The sequence below is a fragment of the Saccopteryx leptura genome, chromosome 2, assembly GCF_036850995.1.
Source record: "Saccopteryx leptura isolate mSacLep1 chromosome 2, mSacLep1_pri_phased_curated, whole genome shotgun sequence".
Taxonomy (NCBI): domain Eukaryota; kingdom Metazoa; phylum Chordata; class Mammalia; order Chiroptera; family Emballonuridae; genus Saccopteryx; species Saccopteryx leptura.
The window spans coordinates 348,669,183-348,686,469 of NC_089504.1; the positions used below are offsets into that span (position 1 = coordinate 348,669,183).

General features: G+C 41.6%; 1 protein-coding gene across 2 annotated transcripts in view; it reads right to left on the bottom strand.

The window, feature by feature from the left end:
• The window catches only part of CBX1 (chromobox 1), a 29,197-nt gene extending 12,138 nt beyond the window's left edge, over positions 1 to 17,059 (bottom strand). Inside the window, exons 1-2 of one of the 2 annotated variants that reach the window (XM_066364437.1) lie at positions 16,925 to 17,059; positions 299 to 475 (exon numbers count right to left, since the gene is read on the bottom strand). In XM_066364437.1, the coding sequence (XP_066220534.1) occupies positions 299 to 438 (140 nt within the window). In that variant the 5' untranslated portion in view covers positions 439 to 475; positions 16,925 to 17,059. Of the gene's footprint in view, positions 1 to 298; positions 476 to 16,906 lie in introns of both variants that reach the window. The other variant, XM_066364438.1, reaches the window with a different exon arrangement.
• Between the last annotated feature and the right edge of the window lie 228 nt (positions 17,060 to 17,287).

Below are 17,287 nucleotides of genomic sequence, written 5' to 3' on the forward strand. Positions count from 1 at the left end.
GCATGAGGAGGGGCTTTTAAGTACAAATTGAAAGTTAGAAACTTGCCTCTTTCAAAGGAAAATTACTTTCTCTTTGCAAATTTGGACCAGTCTAAAGCCACACACAAAACTGCTCAGAAATCACTGTCTTGTATTATATAGCACTTTGTACATAGAGCTCATTTTCCTAGTTAGACTCGTAAGCCATGAAAAGCCAGGTCTAAATCACACTGTACACCCCAGGCCCTGCACATTATTAGATTCTTGAGAAAGAGTTGGTTACTAAATGAATGGATTTATCCAGGTCAGTAAAACTTACTCTGAGAAACCCTTCCACTTGAGGAGGTACTCCACTTTGCCCTTTACAACTCGACGGTCGAGAACTTTTTCCACCACATATTCCTCTTCCTCCTCTTCTAGCACTTCCTCCACTTTCTTCTTGTTTTGCTTTTTCCCCATAGTGCCCGCCAGCTTTCTGGTATAAAGGGTGACGCTGCTAAAATGATGAAGAAAACAAAAAGGACGTTAAGGGCACATTCTTCTTGGTTAAGTGAATATATGGATGGTAAGAAAAGCAGGAACAGCACAGATGACTTTAATAGTGTGTGCTGCTTATTTAAGTACCATGCCTATTCATCTTCATACACAATGAAGTGTCGTGATATACTCAGCTATTAGAAAGTTAGTTAGCCCTAATTTCACAGCAAAACTTTTTTATTCTTACATACACTTAAAACTTTTATACATATTCTTTCTAAGTTAAAAACTTTCCAATAACCCCTTTACTATAAAGCATGAGATCGAAATATATTAAAAGAAAAGCAAGCCTGACTGGGCAGTGGCGCAGTGGATAGAACGTCGGACTGGGATACGGAGGACCCAGGTTAGAGACCCCAAGGTTGCCAGCTTGAGTGCGGGCTCATCTGGTTTGAGCAAAGCTCACCAGCTTGAGCCCAAGGTCACTGGCTCAACCAAGGGGTCACTCAGTCTGCTGTAGCCACCCCCCAGACCCCCACTCCCAGGGTCAAGGCACATAAGAGAAAGCAATCAACGAACAACTAAGGTGCCGCAACAAAGAATTGATGCTTCTCATCTCTCTCCCTTCCTGTCTGTCCCTCTCTCTGACTCTGTCACTGTGACTAAATAAATAAATAAATAAAATTTTAAAAAAAGAAAGAAAAAGAAAAGCAATCCTTCTAAACAAAAAGGACGTTAAGGGCACATTCTTCTTGGTTAAGTGAATATACGGATGGTAAGAAAAGCAGGAACAGCATAGATGACTTTAATAGTATTTCCCCATGTATAAGGCGCACCTTAATTTTAGGACCCGAAATTTGAAGGAAAAAATAAAGGAAAAATTTACATAAAGTTATTAAACTCAAGTTTTATAAAATTCATACAACTCATCACTGTCAAAACTTCCATCCATTAGCTTGTCCTCATCTATGTCTGATGGTGAATCACTGTCTTCAACAATGAGCGCAAAACAGCAGGAAATGCAAGTAAAAAGAATCTACAACCACTGTATAAGATGCACCCAGGTTTTAGACCCCAAATTTCTCAGGAAAAGGTGTGCCTTATACATGGGGAAATACGGTATACACATCAAACATATACCTCCAATCCATACTTTCTCCTAGTCTGTTTTCCATTTCATTATAATACCAAACTTGTACTGTGGGAAATAGCTTGTCCTATTTATTAAACATCTAGTTTTATTTCCCATTTTGTATATGCATGTAACTCATTCTTGGGCAATGTTAAATCACCTTCTCTTTTAAGTCCCTTTAAGGATCTTTATGCAGTCTTTTCTCAATGCCACCATTAATTCACAAGTTTCTTGTTATTTAAATTCTCATTCTACTTAGTTTATTTCTAAGGCTGAGAAATGCCAGCATGACCATGAAAATCTCTGAAGTGGAGAACTGCAATAATTTGGAAAATGAGTCTGTATATGTGTGTGCGTGGGGAGTACTAATTATCATAGATAATAGAACCCGATTTAATTCTTTTTATTTTTTTTAAAGACTTAATTTGTTAATTTTACAGAGAGAGGAAAGGGGCAGAGCAAGAAGTACCAACTCACAGTTGCTTCACTTGAGTTGTTCATTGCTGGCTCGTTGCTTGTCAGATGGGCCTTAACCAGGCAAGCCCAGGCTTTCAAACCAGCAACCTCAGCGTTCCAGGTCGCTGCTCTATCCACTGTGCAACTAAGGCCAGACTGATTTTATTCTTAAAATATATCATCAGGGTAGGTAACCTCTAAGGGCTTTTCCAGTGCTAAAATTCTATTTTCTTTTTTGTCTTTCATACAACTGACTGCTGGTAGGCTTAAAGCCTATGTGTACCAATTTGTGTCAGTAGGTGGCATCATAAGCTACCGACACAATAAAACGGATCTAGGAAACTGGCCAAAATCTACAAATTGATGGATCAGTTGCCCAGAATGAGATACAAAGAATCAAGAGTAGAGTAGATGATCCAAACAAGAAAGACATTACTACCATGTTGGAATTTAAGATAATGCCAATTTGGGGTTAAACTGGTTGTTCCTAGCTTCCTTGGAAAAAGGAATCTAAGTAGAAACTCTTCAAAATACTTTAAAACTGGCTTGAATATAGATGGAATGTATTTTACACAGAAATAGTCCACATATAGACTATATGAAATTTAAAAAACTTTTCATAAAAGTCAGGATCATCATTATAAATTAGTTCTATTATCACACAAAACTAAATGTACCTTTTCAACACTCTCCCTCTCCGTTTTACATAACGAAGAGGCTTTCCTAGTGTTCCAAACCCTCTTTTAGAGAAAATGCCAGGAGCCTTCCTTTCCTCCTTTCAGGAACAGACTAATCACTGGACAGAATGTAATCTTTGGCTAATTCCTAGCTAGCTTTCACTGTGCCTCTGATTCAGAGACTATGCTTCCCAAGGAAGGTGCTTTCAGTTTCTAGAATTCTGACTGGCATATGACAAGTGTTATTTTATGAGTAAAGAAAACTCTACCTTTCCTTTTGGATAAATGCAGTAGTGTTTTGTGGGGGGTTTTAAAGAATAAGTGCTACTCCTTGCTTGCTTCTTTTCATCTATGGTTGAAGGGGTAGAGCAAGATTCACCTTCATCATCAGTGTTCGGTTAAAAAGTGCAGAGAAGCCTGACCAGGCGGTGCCATAGTGTATAGAGCATCAGACTGGGACACAGAGGACCCAGGTTCGAAACTCTGAGGCCGCTGGCTTCAGCACGGGCTCATCAGCTTGAGCATGGCGTCACTGGCTCGGCTGTAACCCTCTGGTCAAAGCACATATGAGAAAGCAATCAATGAACAACTAAGGTCCTACAACAAAGAATTGATGCTTCTCATCTCTCTCTCTCCTATCTGTCTCTCTCTCGCTTAAAAAAAAAAAAGTGCAGAGAAAAATAAAATGACAATCACCTTTAGATAATAAAAGGCTACACAAATTCCTAACATTAATTTGACTTGAAAATTGGAAGACATTCCCTTTCTTAATAGAAGAAAAACAATGAGTTACAGATGATCCAAACAGTAAATGTCTGCTAATAACCCTTCTAAGTAATTAAATTTAAGAACGGAAAGGCCGTGGGTTCCATTCCCAGTCAGGGCACAGACAAGAAGCAACCAATGAGTGGGTGTACGACTAAACGGAACTAAGGGGAACAAGTTGATGTCTCTCTCTCTCTCTCTCTCTCACCCCCTTCCTTCTCTCCCTCTTAAATCAATGAAAAAATTTAAAAAACAAAAACAAACACTTGTACACTGAAAATTGTTATTAACCAATGTTATCTCAATAAACTTAACTTTAACAAATAACAAAATAATATCTATCCTAAAAGAAGGAAAAGAAAAAGAAATAGCATTGAATACTGTCCGTCTGATCCTACTATGTCCCAAGAGGGCCATGACAGCTTCTGGCTCATTTCTAGCTACTCTAGGCCTCCCTCCCTTTATCATTAGTATGGCCCCAAGGAGTAGGACTCATCGAATAGAATGATAATAAAATCCGTTAGATTGGGTAAAGAATCCCCTCCCCCCCATGGGGAAATCTAAACTAACACCTTTTGATTTTCATCTTTACTCACTTTAAGGCATTGTCCTAAGAACAACTCAAATAAGTAAAGAAAGCAGAAAACAGATTCCCACTTTTATCTGAGCTTTCTGAACTGGTTCATCCCAGCATCTACCTCCAAAGACTGGATTATTAGAGATTCTAGCTAGGCTTCCCAATGTGAGTTTTCCCCCTTATTTATATTTCCTAAATAAGCTGTTTTCAAAATCAGCAGAGAAGTAGACTAACTACGAAACACACTCTTCCTACAGAATCTCGTACTTTCAAAAGAACCAAGAACTCCCTTAAGTATTATGACAGGCAAATTATTCTCATACAATTTCCAAGTGGATTATTTCAAGAGAAACCTCTCCCTGAACATGGCAGTCTCTAAACACTAGCAGAGATATCTAGAAGGAGAGCTCTCAATTGGAAATGCTTAGCAAGGAAATTTCAAAGTAACTCAGATCAGTGTAATAGCATCATGGAAAAATGCCTTTAGCCAACACTATATATGCCACTCCCCCTCACCATCCTGGCAACCAAATGATATCAGAAGTGCCATAATCATTGAACAAAGGGCAAATATATATGAAAAGATATCACAAGAGGCATACACATGGGCAAATAACTCTAGATGAACTCAGAAATCTTAATTTTTGGACAAGTCTTCTCAAAGCTTATCATGAGGTTGCAGACAAAAAATAAAAATGTAGTTAATTAAGATGCTATAACTTTTACCTAAATATTTACAGAGTCAGCAACATTTTAAGATGCCTAGAAAAAGAATGTATTGCGCTTCATAGTTGCTACCTCATTATCTCAGCTGGAACAGAAACCATTCTGTAAAACCAGCCATTCAGATGTTACTGGCACCTCACAGATAACAGAACTGATCTACATGAAATAAATCACCTAAGGTCACGTAATTAACCAAAGAGCATATAACACTTGAGTAAGGACATCTCCTACCAAGGCCCGGCTAACTTACCCTGATGCACAAACAGAACTTGGAGGGAGAATTCCCTCCGGCTGTCCAAGGAAAGAACCAAGAGGTCTTTTAAGATGGATCCTCCCTGCAATTTGTCATCAGAATAAGGAAATGACTGACAATTTTCTTTCAAAATAGACCTTGGAAGGTGAACCTGTTCTTAAAAAAAAAAAAAAAAAAGAAAAGATTTTTTGATTGGTTACTCGAATATGAAGGTATTCCCTGTTCATTAGACGAGCAAGCAATGACAAAGCATTTATTTTTAGTGCCCCGGCAGTCTTCTGAGTCTTTTAAGTAGACAACTGCTAGACAGTACTGAATTTTTGAAGTTAAACACCTAGCAAGTTGTCTGGAGAGACAACTACTGAGAAAAATGCCAATTTTAAGAAACAATAAAACGCGTAGTGTCCCAATGAATCCAAGAATGGTGTGTAAGTCTGAAGCAAGCATCTTGAACTCATAGCTCTTTTAAGAAAAAAGAAAAAAAAAGCACTCGCAATTCTCCTCACACACCCTCTACTCCTATATTTAGGGAACAGAAAATGGAAAGGAGAAACAGTGCCACTTGACGTTCAGCAGAAGGAAGGAAGGTGATACAATATTAGACATTTTAAGTAGTTGGTCCTGTGAAAGAGGATGAGGAGGATCTGGGAGGACAATGTGTACAGGGCTCCTGATCCGTCAGACAGGAATTATAAAGGACTACCCTGGGAATGTTCACACTGATTTCTTGCCAGCTTGAAGGACAAATTCCAGATGTTGGGACAAGGTAACATTAACATCTACAGATCTCTGAAACCAAACCAGCAGGGCTTTTAGCTAAGCAATAAAGTGAAGCATTTAGAATGTTGGTCTGGTGAGGTGACCATCTTTACTAAGAAAAATTCAAAGGAAAGCAGACCTTTAGTAAATAACTTTCACCTATATTAGCATAAGAATCACCTATGGAATTTATAAATACAGATCCAATGAATCAGAAAGTAGGGTGCATTTACTTTTTAATTTTGTTCTTTAAATTCTAATGTAACACATGTAATTCACATTCAATCACTACAAAAATATAATAATGTAAGAAATCAAAGTTCCCTGGATCAAAATCTGTCAAAGCCTGTTTTTGTTTTTCTGTATATAAACTAACACAGATATACATATGTGAAAAGATATTATAATTCTACAACTTGGCCCTGGCCGGTTGGCTCAGTGGTAGAACGTCAGCCTGGTGTGCAGGAGTCCCGGGTTCGATTCCTGGCCAGGGCACACAGGAGAAGCATCCATCTGCTTCTCCACCCCTCCCCCTCTCCTCTCTCTCTCTTCCCCTCCTGCAGCCAGGGCTCCACTGGAGCAAAGATGGCCCGGGCGCCGAGGATGGCTCTGTGGCCTCTGCCTCAGGCGCTAGAATGGCTCTGGTTGCAACAGAGCAACTCCCCAGATGGGCGGAACATCGCCCCCTGGTGGGCATGCCGGGTGGATCCCGGTTGGGCGCATGCGGGAGTCTGACTGCCTCCGTTTCCAACTTTAGAAAAATACAAAAAAATAAATAAAATAATAATAATAATAATAATAATAATTCTACAACTTGCCTTGTTATATATTTTTTTACATTGTTCCATAAAAGATTTCCCTTCTTCACACCTGCACAGAATTCCATACTGCAGTGGTTGCCAACCCTGGGCCGCGGACAAGTACCGGTCCGCAGAGAAAGAATAAATAACTTACATTATTTCCATTTTATTTATATTTAAGTCTGAACGATGTTTTATTTTTAAATATTGACCAGATTCCCTGTTACATCCGTCTAAGACTCATTCTTGACGCTTGTCTCGGTCACGTGATACATTTATCCGTCCCACCCTAAAGGCTGGTCCGTGAAAATATTTTCTGACATTAAACCGGTCCGTGGCCCAGAAAAGGTTGGGGACCACTGCACTAAGCCATTGGCCATGGACAACCAACGTTCCTGAAGACAAAACCTCTTATCACATTCAACATCATTCAGTCTAGACATTTTTAACATTCACAATGAAACTGTATTGCTTGGAAGATCCTCACAGTTCCTTTTGCAAGAAAACTAGTATGAGCACCAGAAGCGTATCTTTCCCCTTTCTGACCCCTCAAGACAACTTTATGTCTACAGGCAATTAAATATGTATATACTGTATATAACTCAGTTTCTTCATCTATAAAATAGGTGTAACAATCCTCACAGGATTCATTTGAAGGGAGCTGTTATGACCTTCTGGCATTAGTTTTCTATTTATATGTTTGCATATAAGTTCTAGTTCATTAGATTGTTTACTGTTTTAAGCTTAGGGATATATCCCTAAAACCCAGCGCATTAAGAACTCAATGAGAAAACATCTTTTTCTCCCATGTATCTGACAGAAATTCATGGCTAGCTTTTTCTTTTCTTTCTTTCTTTTGTGTGACAGAGACAGAGAGGCAGAGAGAGAGACAGATAGACAGGAAGAGAGATGAGAAGCATCAATTCTTTGTTGCTGCCTGACCTGTGGTGGCGCAGTGCATAGAGTGTCGACCTGGAAGGCTGAGGTCGCCGGTTCAAAACCCTGGGCTTGCCTGGTCAAGGCACATACGGGAGTTGATGCTTCCTGCTCCTCCCCCCCTTCTCTCTCTCACTTTCTCTCCTCTCTAAAGTGAATAAATAAATAAAAAAAATTAAAAAAAAAGTCTTTGTTGCTGCACCTTAGTTGTTCATTGATCGGCTTTCTCATATGTCCCTTGACCAGGGGGCTACAGCAAGGGGACCCCTTGCTCAAGTCAGTGACCTTTGGGCTCAAGCCAGAGACCATGGGGTCATGTCTATGCTCCACACTCAAGCCGGTGAGCCCACGCTCAAGCTGGTGAGCCCACACTCAAGCCAGTGACCTCGGGGTTTCGAACTTGGGTCCTTAGCATCGCAGTCCAACGCTCTTATCCACTGCACCACCGGCTAGTCAGGCATGGTTAGCTTTTTCTAACAGCAGAGCAGCTCCAAAACAAAGTCATCAAGGACTCAGGTCTGGCTGGTATGAATAAACCAGTAATTATAAAACAGAGAAAACAAGATCTCATTTTGAGTTGCCAGAAACTAAGTAATTACATCTCATATATCTAAAGGGCAGGAATTCTTGTGCTCTTCCATTTATATGACCCAGACAGAAAAATAAAGTAACAAAAAAGGTCTTACAGTAAATTGCAAAAGGATACAGAGCTTCTTATGAAGATAAATAAGATAGGCGAGGAAAAGGAAGCAAACTTCGGGTACAAACAATGGAAACTTTCAACAAAATAATTTATTTGCAAAAAGAATTTTAAGATTTCTGAAGACCTAGACTGATCTGTAGTTGCACAGTGGGTAGAGCATCAATCTGGAATACTGAAGTCGCCGGTTCAAAACCCTAGGCTTGCCCAGTCAAGGTACATATGGAAAGCAACTATTATGAGTTGATGCTTCCCGCTCTTCCCCTCTTTCTCTCTCCTCTCTCTAAAATCAATAAACAAAATCTAGGGGGGTTAAAAAAAGATTTCTGAAGACCTATATCATACCCAAAATCAGTTCTGATGATCCATATGGTAAAGTTCTCTAACAAACTTCAAAGCCTTGATCGACTTCAGGCTCAGATTTTATGTATATACCTTTAAAAAAGAGCCAATAACCCAATTAAATGAACAGTGGTCTTTTAAAGAATTCATATAGCTTTTACTGAGTTCAAGACAAAGAAAAAAAAAGACAACCATCCTTGATTTTTCTCCACTCACTCACTCTCCATGATTCAGTCTTTTACTAAATCCTATTGATTTTGTATCTTAACTATCTTTCAATTCAAACATTTTTCTAGTTCCACTACCTATTCTAAGCCACCATTGCCTCTTGCCTGGATAACTCCTAGTCCAATTCATTCTCAACACTAGACACTGATTTAAAAATGCAGATCTCTTCATAGCATTATTTGTGAGTATTTGAGCTGAAAACCATTGCACCTGCCCTATTAATCACAATTATCTGACCAGTTTACTTGGCCAATTCCCTTAGCTGAAATGTCACTGTCAGAAGCTTCCCTGAAACCCCAGACTAGGCTTAGGTTAGTTCTTCCTATGAACATGCTCCTAAAGTATTCATTCAACAATTATCTATTGTGCACCTACTGTGTGACGGGCTAGAAAATAGGGTGAACATGAGAGACAAAATCCCTGGTCTCTTAGAACTTATTTTCTAATGTGGACAAGTGAATTAGCATGAGGGAGAGTACGCCTATATGCATGTGCAGAGCAGGGCACCAAGAGCAAGAACAAATTAGTGTGAATTTATTTACACACACACACACACACACACATATATATATATATATATATATATATATGATTTTATTTATTCACTTTTAGAAAGAGAGAGAGAAGAGGGAGGAGCAGGAAGCATCAACTCCCATACGTGCCTTGACCAGACAAGCTTGTGGTTTCAAAACAGCGACCTCAGTATTCCAGGTTGATGCTTTATCCACTGCACCATCACAGATCAGGCTAGTGTGAAATGCTATAAAGAAAATATCTTTAAGTAACATTAAACAGAGAACTGAATGACAAGACAACTCAGCAAAAATCAGAAAAAACGCACCAAGTTTAGGGGACAGTTGGCTCAAAGTCCCAAAGTGAGAAGAACTTGCTTTATGATAAATACAAACATGGCCGGTTAGGAGGCAGACTAAGGGGAGTGGTTGGCAAGGACCAGATAATAATTATTGTGCATATCACTTTCCATTTCATTCTTTCTTTCATCTAGCCTCTTTTCCCATTCTTTGTTTCCTTGCTGGTTTAGCATCTAGCTCAGATTTAAGACCTAGTTGATTAATAGCTATTAAAGTTACCGTATTTTTCACTCCATAAGACGCACTTTCCCCCCCAAAGCGGAGAGGGAATGCCCATGTGTCTTATGGAGTGGAAAATACGGTATTTTATTAAGTATTTTAACACACCATTTGGTTCAGAATTTTTTTTCTTATTTTCCTCCTTAAAACCCTAGGTGTGTCTTATGGTTAGGTGCATCTTATGGAGCGAAAAATACAGTAATAACTACAACTGTACTAGCTTTTAATACTATTTAAAAAACCAGCCTGACCAGGAGGTGGTGCAGTGGATAGAGCGTCGAACTGGGATGCAGAGGACCTGGGTTCGAGACCCCGAGGTCGCCAGCTTGAGCGTGGGCTCATCTAGTTTGAGCAAAAAGCCCACCAGCTTGAACTCAAGATCGCTAGCTCTAGCAAGGGGTTACTCGGTCTGCTGTAGGCCCATGGTCAAGGCACATATGAGAAAGCAATCAATGAACAACTAAGGTGTTGCAACATGCAATGAAAAACTAATAATTGATGCTTCTCATCTCTCTCCGTTCCTGTCTGTCTATCCCTCTCTCTGACTCACTCTCTGTCTCTGTAAAAAATAAATTAATTAAAAATAAATAAATAAATAAACCAAATCAGTATGACTAGCAAGTGGCGCAGTAGACAGAGTGTCGACCTGGGATGCTGAGGATTCAGGTTCAAAACCACGAAATCATCAGCTTGAACATGGCTCACTGGCTTGAGTGTGGGATCACAGACATGACTCCAAGGTCACTGGCTCAGCTGCAGCTTCCCTGACAAGGCATGTATGAGAAAGCAATCAATGAACTAAAGTGCCACAACTATGAGCTGATGCTTCTCATCTCTCTCCCTTCCTGTCTGTCTGTCCGTCTGTTCCCATTTCTCTCTTTCGCTAAACAATTAATCAGTAAGCATGTACTAAGAGCCCAGGCGGACTATAGGGTGACTAAGTCACCCTGGCTGAAATTCTACATCATAAGAAGCCCCTCAGACCCAGGCAAATGGAGCTGTTTGCTCACAAAGTACAAGCTTTTAAGAATCTTGTAAGTGTAACAATAACTAACATTTATTAAGTACTTAACACTTACTGCTTATATGCAATAATATTCAATCCTCATAACAACTCTTTTAAGTCCATTTCACAAATGAGGAAACTAAGGCTTACTGAAGCAAAGAAAATTTCCCAAAGTTCCCGAACAGTGAGACACAGAGACAGGATTGAAAGATGACATATAAAAAGGTAAAAAAGTTGGAAGTTCATTTCAATCAAAGAAATGACAAGAGTATGTAATAATTAACAAAAGAAATATAAGCAATAATAAGTAGCCACAGAAATACTACAAGGCTTGGAGGAATAACTGGCTAGGGTGATTAGGAAAGGTTTTGAAAGTTGGGATTGCAGCAAAACTTGAACAGCATTTGAAAAGGTGGATTAGAAGAAGGCAGTTTGACTCAAGGAACTGTTGTGAACAGAAGCAATGAGGCATGTCTGAGATAGATGGTGTGTAAACCAGTTTGGGCAGGAGTAGACTGAATAGGAAAGTGGCAGGTAACTGCTAAACATTTTTCTACAAGGCCTCTTCCTCCTTAAACTCAACAGTGCTTAATATCTAACACCCTTGGGTTCCTACCATTCTATACTCCTACTTCTCTCAAAAAGCCTACTCTGCCGTCAGAACAGAAAACTAAAACCTGAAAATATCTTGCATGTCACTCCACGCATGGCCTTGCTAATTGTTGAAGTGTGCTCCTGTCCTAGACCAGCAGTCAAAATCCTACCCATCCTTCAAGACTCAGCTTAAAGTTACTTCTCCCATAAAGCCTACCCAAGCTTGCCAAATATTATTTCTCCTTTCCTTGCAGTTCCAAAGCATTGTTTCTATTTTCACTCAGACACTCAAAGATAGGGCAGTCCTATGTCAGGTGTTGAGCCCTACATGGGCGATAAGGATGACTGTCTCAGACTTAGGTAATTAGGGAATAGAAGTTCAAAGCTGTCAGCTTTTTAGGGAATGATCCGTAAGAAAAACCCAAGCTATAAACTCCAAATGGAAAAAAAGAAGTACCTATGACAAGCTTTAGCAACTATGCACCAGTCATAAAAAGGCAGGTGAAGGCATGTGTAGCATTTGTTTGTAGTCCTCCTGATTCATGTTTCTAAGCAACTTTAAGTCTTGTAGCTGTAGCTGTTTATGAGGCAAATGCTTTCCAGATGGGAAACTTTACCAAGCAGAAAACAAGAACTTTGCCACACACCCAGTAAACAGGGGTTTCATTTTGAAGAATTCTCTGCCTTTGAATTCCAGGATCTAGAACTAAAATACTGGTGTGTGAATAATTAGATTATATGAGATGTATCCAGAAACTTTGCTAACCTCTTTCCAGTCTGTTGATGTGGATGAAACTACAGTTTTGGGTTGAGAGGCCACAGGGAACTACAAATATTAGTAGGAAACAGTTAATGCAGTGTGTCCATAAAGTCATGGTGCACTTCTGACCGGTCACAGGAAAGCAACAAAAGATGATAGAAATGTGAAATCTGCACCAAATAAAAGGAAAACTCTCCCAGTTTCATACCTATTCAGTGCAGTTCGATGTGGGCTCACACACAGATTTTTTAGGGCTCCTTAGGTAGCTATCCCGTATATCCTCTACAGACTCGTCACTGACTGATGGCCTACCAGAACAGGGTTTCTCCACCAAACTGCTGGTTTCCTTCAACTGCTTATCCCACCGAGTAATGTTATTCCTATGTGGTGGCACTTCATTATAAACGTGCCGATATTCACGTTGCACTTTGGTCACGGATTCGAATTTAGCGAGCCACAGAACACACCGAACTTTCCTCTGTACCGTCCACATCTCGACTGGCATGGCCGTGGGCTGCTCCGCTGTATACAGTGTTATGTCGTCATCTGCACATATGCACATGCTGCCACATCATCCTACAGAAACTGGGAGGGTTCTCCTTTTATTTGGTGCAGATTTCACATTTTTATCGTCTTTTGTTGTTTTCCTGTGACCAGTCAAAAGTGCACCATGACTTTACAGACACACTGTATAATATATGAAGCAAATCTTTTAGTTTAAGATAAAATAAAAATGATTAGAAAGCTACACCAGGGCCCTGGCCAGTTGACTCAGGGGTAGAGCATTGGCCTGGCCTGTGGATGTCCTGGGTTCAATTCTAGGTCAGGGTGCACAGGAGAGGTGCCCATCTGCTTCTCCACCCCTCCTCCTCTTGCGCCTCTCTCTCTTTCTCTTCCCCTCCTTCAGCCATGGCTTGAATGAAGCAAGCTGGCCCTGGGCACTGAGGATGGCTTCATGGCCTCTGCCTCAGGCGCTAAGAAGAGCTCCTTGCTGAGAACTGGAGCAACACCCCAGATGGGCAGAGCATCGCCCCCCAGTGAGCTTGCCTGGTGGATCGGGGGTGGGGGCACATGCAGGCGTCTGTCTTTGCCTCCCCTTCTCTCACTAAATAAAAAAAAAAAAAGAAAAAAAAAAAGAAAAGAAAGCTACACCAGAATTATAACTTTGTTAGAATTAAAAGCAGTGATGAAAATGGGAGTTGATGCTTCCTGCTCCTCCCCCTTCCTCTCTTTCTCTCTTCCCCTCTCTCTAAAATAGTCTCAAAAGAAGCACCTACATACAGGTAACACAACAAAACAAGATTTACTGACACTAACCTATCACATTACCATAATTCTGTTAGCCTTCGATGGGTTTGTTAGCTATTATGAAAGAAAAAGGCATAATTTCACATACAAATTAGGTTGCAGCTTGGTCAACAAATCATAAAAACTAAAAATAGGAAAGATTTAACACAAGTTATTCAAGTCAAATATAGACAGGATCAGAATTTTGTCCATACCTAAACAACTTCTTCTATTAACCTTGGAAAAGATATTCAACTTTCCAATAGATTTCACTATTGGGAAATATTTAACTATACAAAGGACATAAGAGATTTTTCAAGATACTTTTTTTTTTCCCAAGATACTTTTAAAACAGAAAATATTCAAACTATATACTTTGCTGTTGAAACCCAGAATCTGGGGCTTCTCCTAGCCCTTGACTAAGGTACTTAAAAATTGTTTCCTGCACAATCTGCAAACTTTTTCTGTATTTTAAAGCCAGGGTGAGTATATTAAAAGTTGAGACTAAAACAGGCAACAGTTTTCCTCTGCCATAGGTCATAGATCAAAGACAGGCAAACTGATTGCACAATTGCACATTAATTCATTCTGCTAACACATGAAATTCTCAGAAAGGATCTCAAGGCCTTAGCCATTCATTCAACAATCTGAACTGCTTACTATGTGCCACACACGTGGGCGAAAAGAGGCATGGCCCCATCTTATGCGAGCCCATAAACTAGGCCATCAGCATTTTATTCCAAAACCTCTTCAGAGAAATAACCTATTACGTGAAAATTCTATGAAGTCTAATGCAAAATCTGTTATACCACCAGAGAAAGACTATGAATAAAAACGGGAGATTTTGAAGGATAAACTACTAGGAAATGACAAAAATGCATCATTCACTTTTTAAATGATGTGAACTCAAAAAGAAACATTTCCCGCCTGACCAGGTGGTGGCGCAGTGGATGGAGCGTCGGACTGGGATGCGGAGGAACCAGGTTCAAGACCCCGAGGTTGCCAGCTTGAGCGTGGGCTTATCTGGTTTGAGCAAAGCTCACCAGCTTGGACTCAAGGTCGCAGGATCGGGCAAGGGGTTACTCGGTCTGCTGAAGGCCCGCAGTTAAGGCATATATGAGAAAGCAATCAATGAACAACTAAGGTGTCACAACAAAAAACTGATGATTGATGCTTCTCATCTCTCTCCGTTCCTGTCTGTCCCTATCTCTGACTATCTCCCTGTCTCTGTAAAAAATAAAAAGAATAAAAAAAAAAGAAACATTTTCCTCGACACTAACATGCGTACCAGGAGATATAATGGTTGCTTCTTTTCTTTCCATGTATGGTTAGAAAATTATTAGTATCCTGTATTCAAAAATACAGAAGATTAGCATATCCTTGCTTGGCCTTCTTTAATCAAGAAGCTAGAAGCACCAGCCTGACCTAGTGGTGGCGCAGTGGATAGAGCATCGGACTGGGATGCGGAAGGACCCAGGTTCGAGACCCCGAGGTCGCCAGCTTGAGTGCAGGCTCATCTGGTTTGAGCGAGGCTCACAAGCTTGGACCCAAGGTCGCTGGCTCCAGCAAGGGGTTGCTCGGTCTGCTGAAGGCCCGCAGTCAAGGCACAGACGAGAAAGCAATCAATGAACAACTAAGGTGTTGCAACGCGCAATGAAAAACTAATGATTGATGCTTCTCATCTCTCTCTGTTCCTGTCTGTCTGTCCCTGTCTATCCCTCTCTCTGACTCACTCTCTGTCTCTGTTAAAAATAAATAAATAAAATTAAAAAAAAAAAAAAAGAAGCTAGAAGCACCAGGTTACGCATTATTTACATTTTTAGTAAAAAACAATTTAGGCTATAGCATCCATTGAAAAAAATAGAACCACAAGGAAAAGCAGAAATGCCTCAAGATCTTGATCTGCCCCTTGATTTAGAGGCAATCAATTCCAACAAGGTGCCCATCAATCATACCACTTTCTACATAAATGTCTGTAAACACCTAGGAAAGAACACAAGTACTACTTTACCAAATGAATTCATGCATTTATTCCAAAACAATGGGCCTTTTAAAACTATTCCAAATTGCTGACATGATTCTTAACATAATTGAGGAAATTATCCACTCTGGGCCAGAGGTTCTAGTGTAACTGATCTTTCAGTAAACTACAGTTCAATTGAGTTAAACCAATATGTGTCTGAATTTAATACAAATTCATAAACTTTCACCTTAAGCTTTGAAAAACGGTAATAACATATTGCTCACTTTGTATTCAAATTTTCCAACACGGAAAGGCTGGCTGAAACAAAACGAAACAAAACACGAAAGAGGGGGGGGGAAAGTCAGTCTAAAAAACTTTTCCTTTGTATCCCAATTTCCCACATCCCGCAAACTCTAACTTAACTCCTTAAATATTAACGCATCTATACATTTCTGCAATTTCACTGCCCTTTTTGACCTGTAACAATCCTACATAAAAACATATGAAACCGTATAATTCTAATTCAAAGCCAAGAGCCGCATTTGGACTTTCTAGCTTCCTAAAGGAATCATGGAGTGAAGGTAGCAGAAAACCTGGAAAGGGGAAGAGTGTTTCATCCTTTCGTCACACATTTCCACAGCGTCCCCACTGTGTAAGGACCCATCAGGAAGGATCCCCACTGTGTAAGGATCCATCAGGAAGGAAGGGTGGCCAGTTTTCCTGAAAATACTCTCGAAACGTCTGATGTCTATCTAACCTAACAGGTCGCTCGTTCCGCCTCTAGAGCCAAGCCAGGCAGAAGACCGTTCCTCCCCCCCCCCCCGCCCCATTTTGCCGAACAGGTCTTACCTCCCCGGGAGCACGCCGTGGGCTGCCCAGCACCCTCTTACAACTTGTTCGAAGTTACTTCTCCCCAGCCTTGCAAGCGAAATTTCTCCGGGAGCCCCGGCCAGACCCCCCACTTCTCAGGTTACGTTTCTAAACCTCGGTCTTGCAGTTGTGAGCCCTCCCACACATGTCCCAGCATCAAGGCTGCCAGCCTGGCCCCTTCCGGATCTGCTATCAAGTCTTTCCTCTCCCGCCCAACCCCGCAGCCGCCCACCCAACCGACGTAGCATTGTCTGGGTCTACCGAGCCGCCAAGAGCGATCCACAGGCGCTAGGCCCACCCGAACCGCTCTAACGTCCGCCTCGGGATTCGCCGCCCCGCCCTCTCCATCCTTCTGGCGTCCGGCGTCCAGCGTCCGACCCCCTGCGCGCAGCGGAAAGCCCGTCGCGGGCTGGGCGCGGGACCCGCTCCCAACCTCCGCCGCCAGCACGCGGCCCCTCGCCCAGGGCTCCCGCTGCCGCCGCCACCGCCGCGCGTTCCCCCTGCCCCCCACACCCGCCGCCTCCTCGCCTTTAGCGGACTCCGCACCTCGGAGCAGCGCCCAAAAGCACGGGAGGAATCGGTGCCGCGCTACTGGCGCGTCTTGTCAGGCGGGCCGGAGGAGTGGCGCCCAGAAAAGCAACAGGCCGGATGGCCTCGGTCGAACCCCCGCTGAAGCGGCGTACCGCAGGCCCCACCAACTGCCCTCCCCTCCGCGGAACAAAAGAGCCTCGCACTCTCCACTGCCCGCCGCCGGCACTGCGCAGGCGCGACGACCTGCCGCGGGGCTCTATGGGACTCGGAGTCCATTGGAAACTACAAGATCCGATGTGCTGCGCGCGTCTTACGTCGCTACGCACTGTTTATGAGGATTTCAGGGAGTTTTAGTTTTTAAACTGCCAAGTGTTGAGG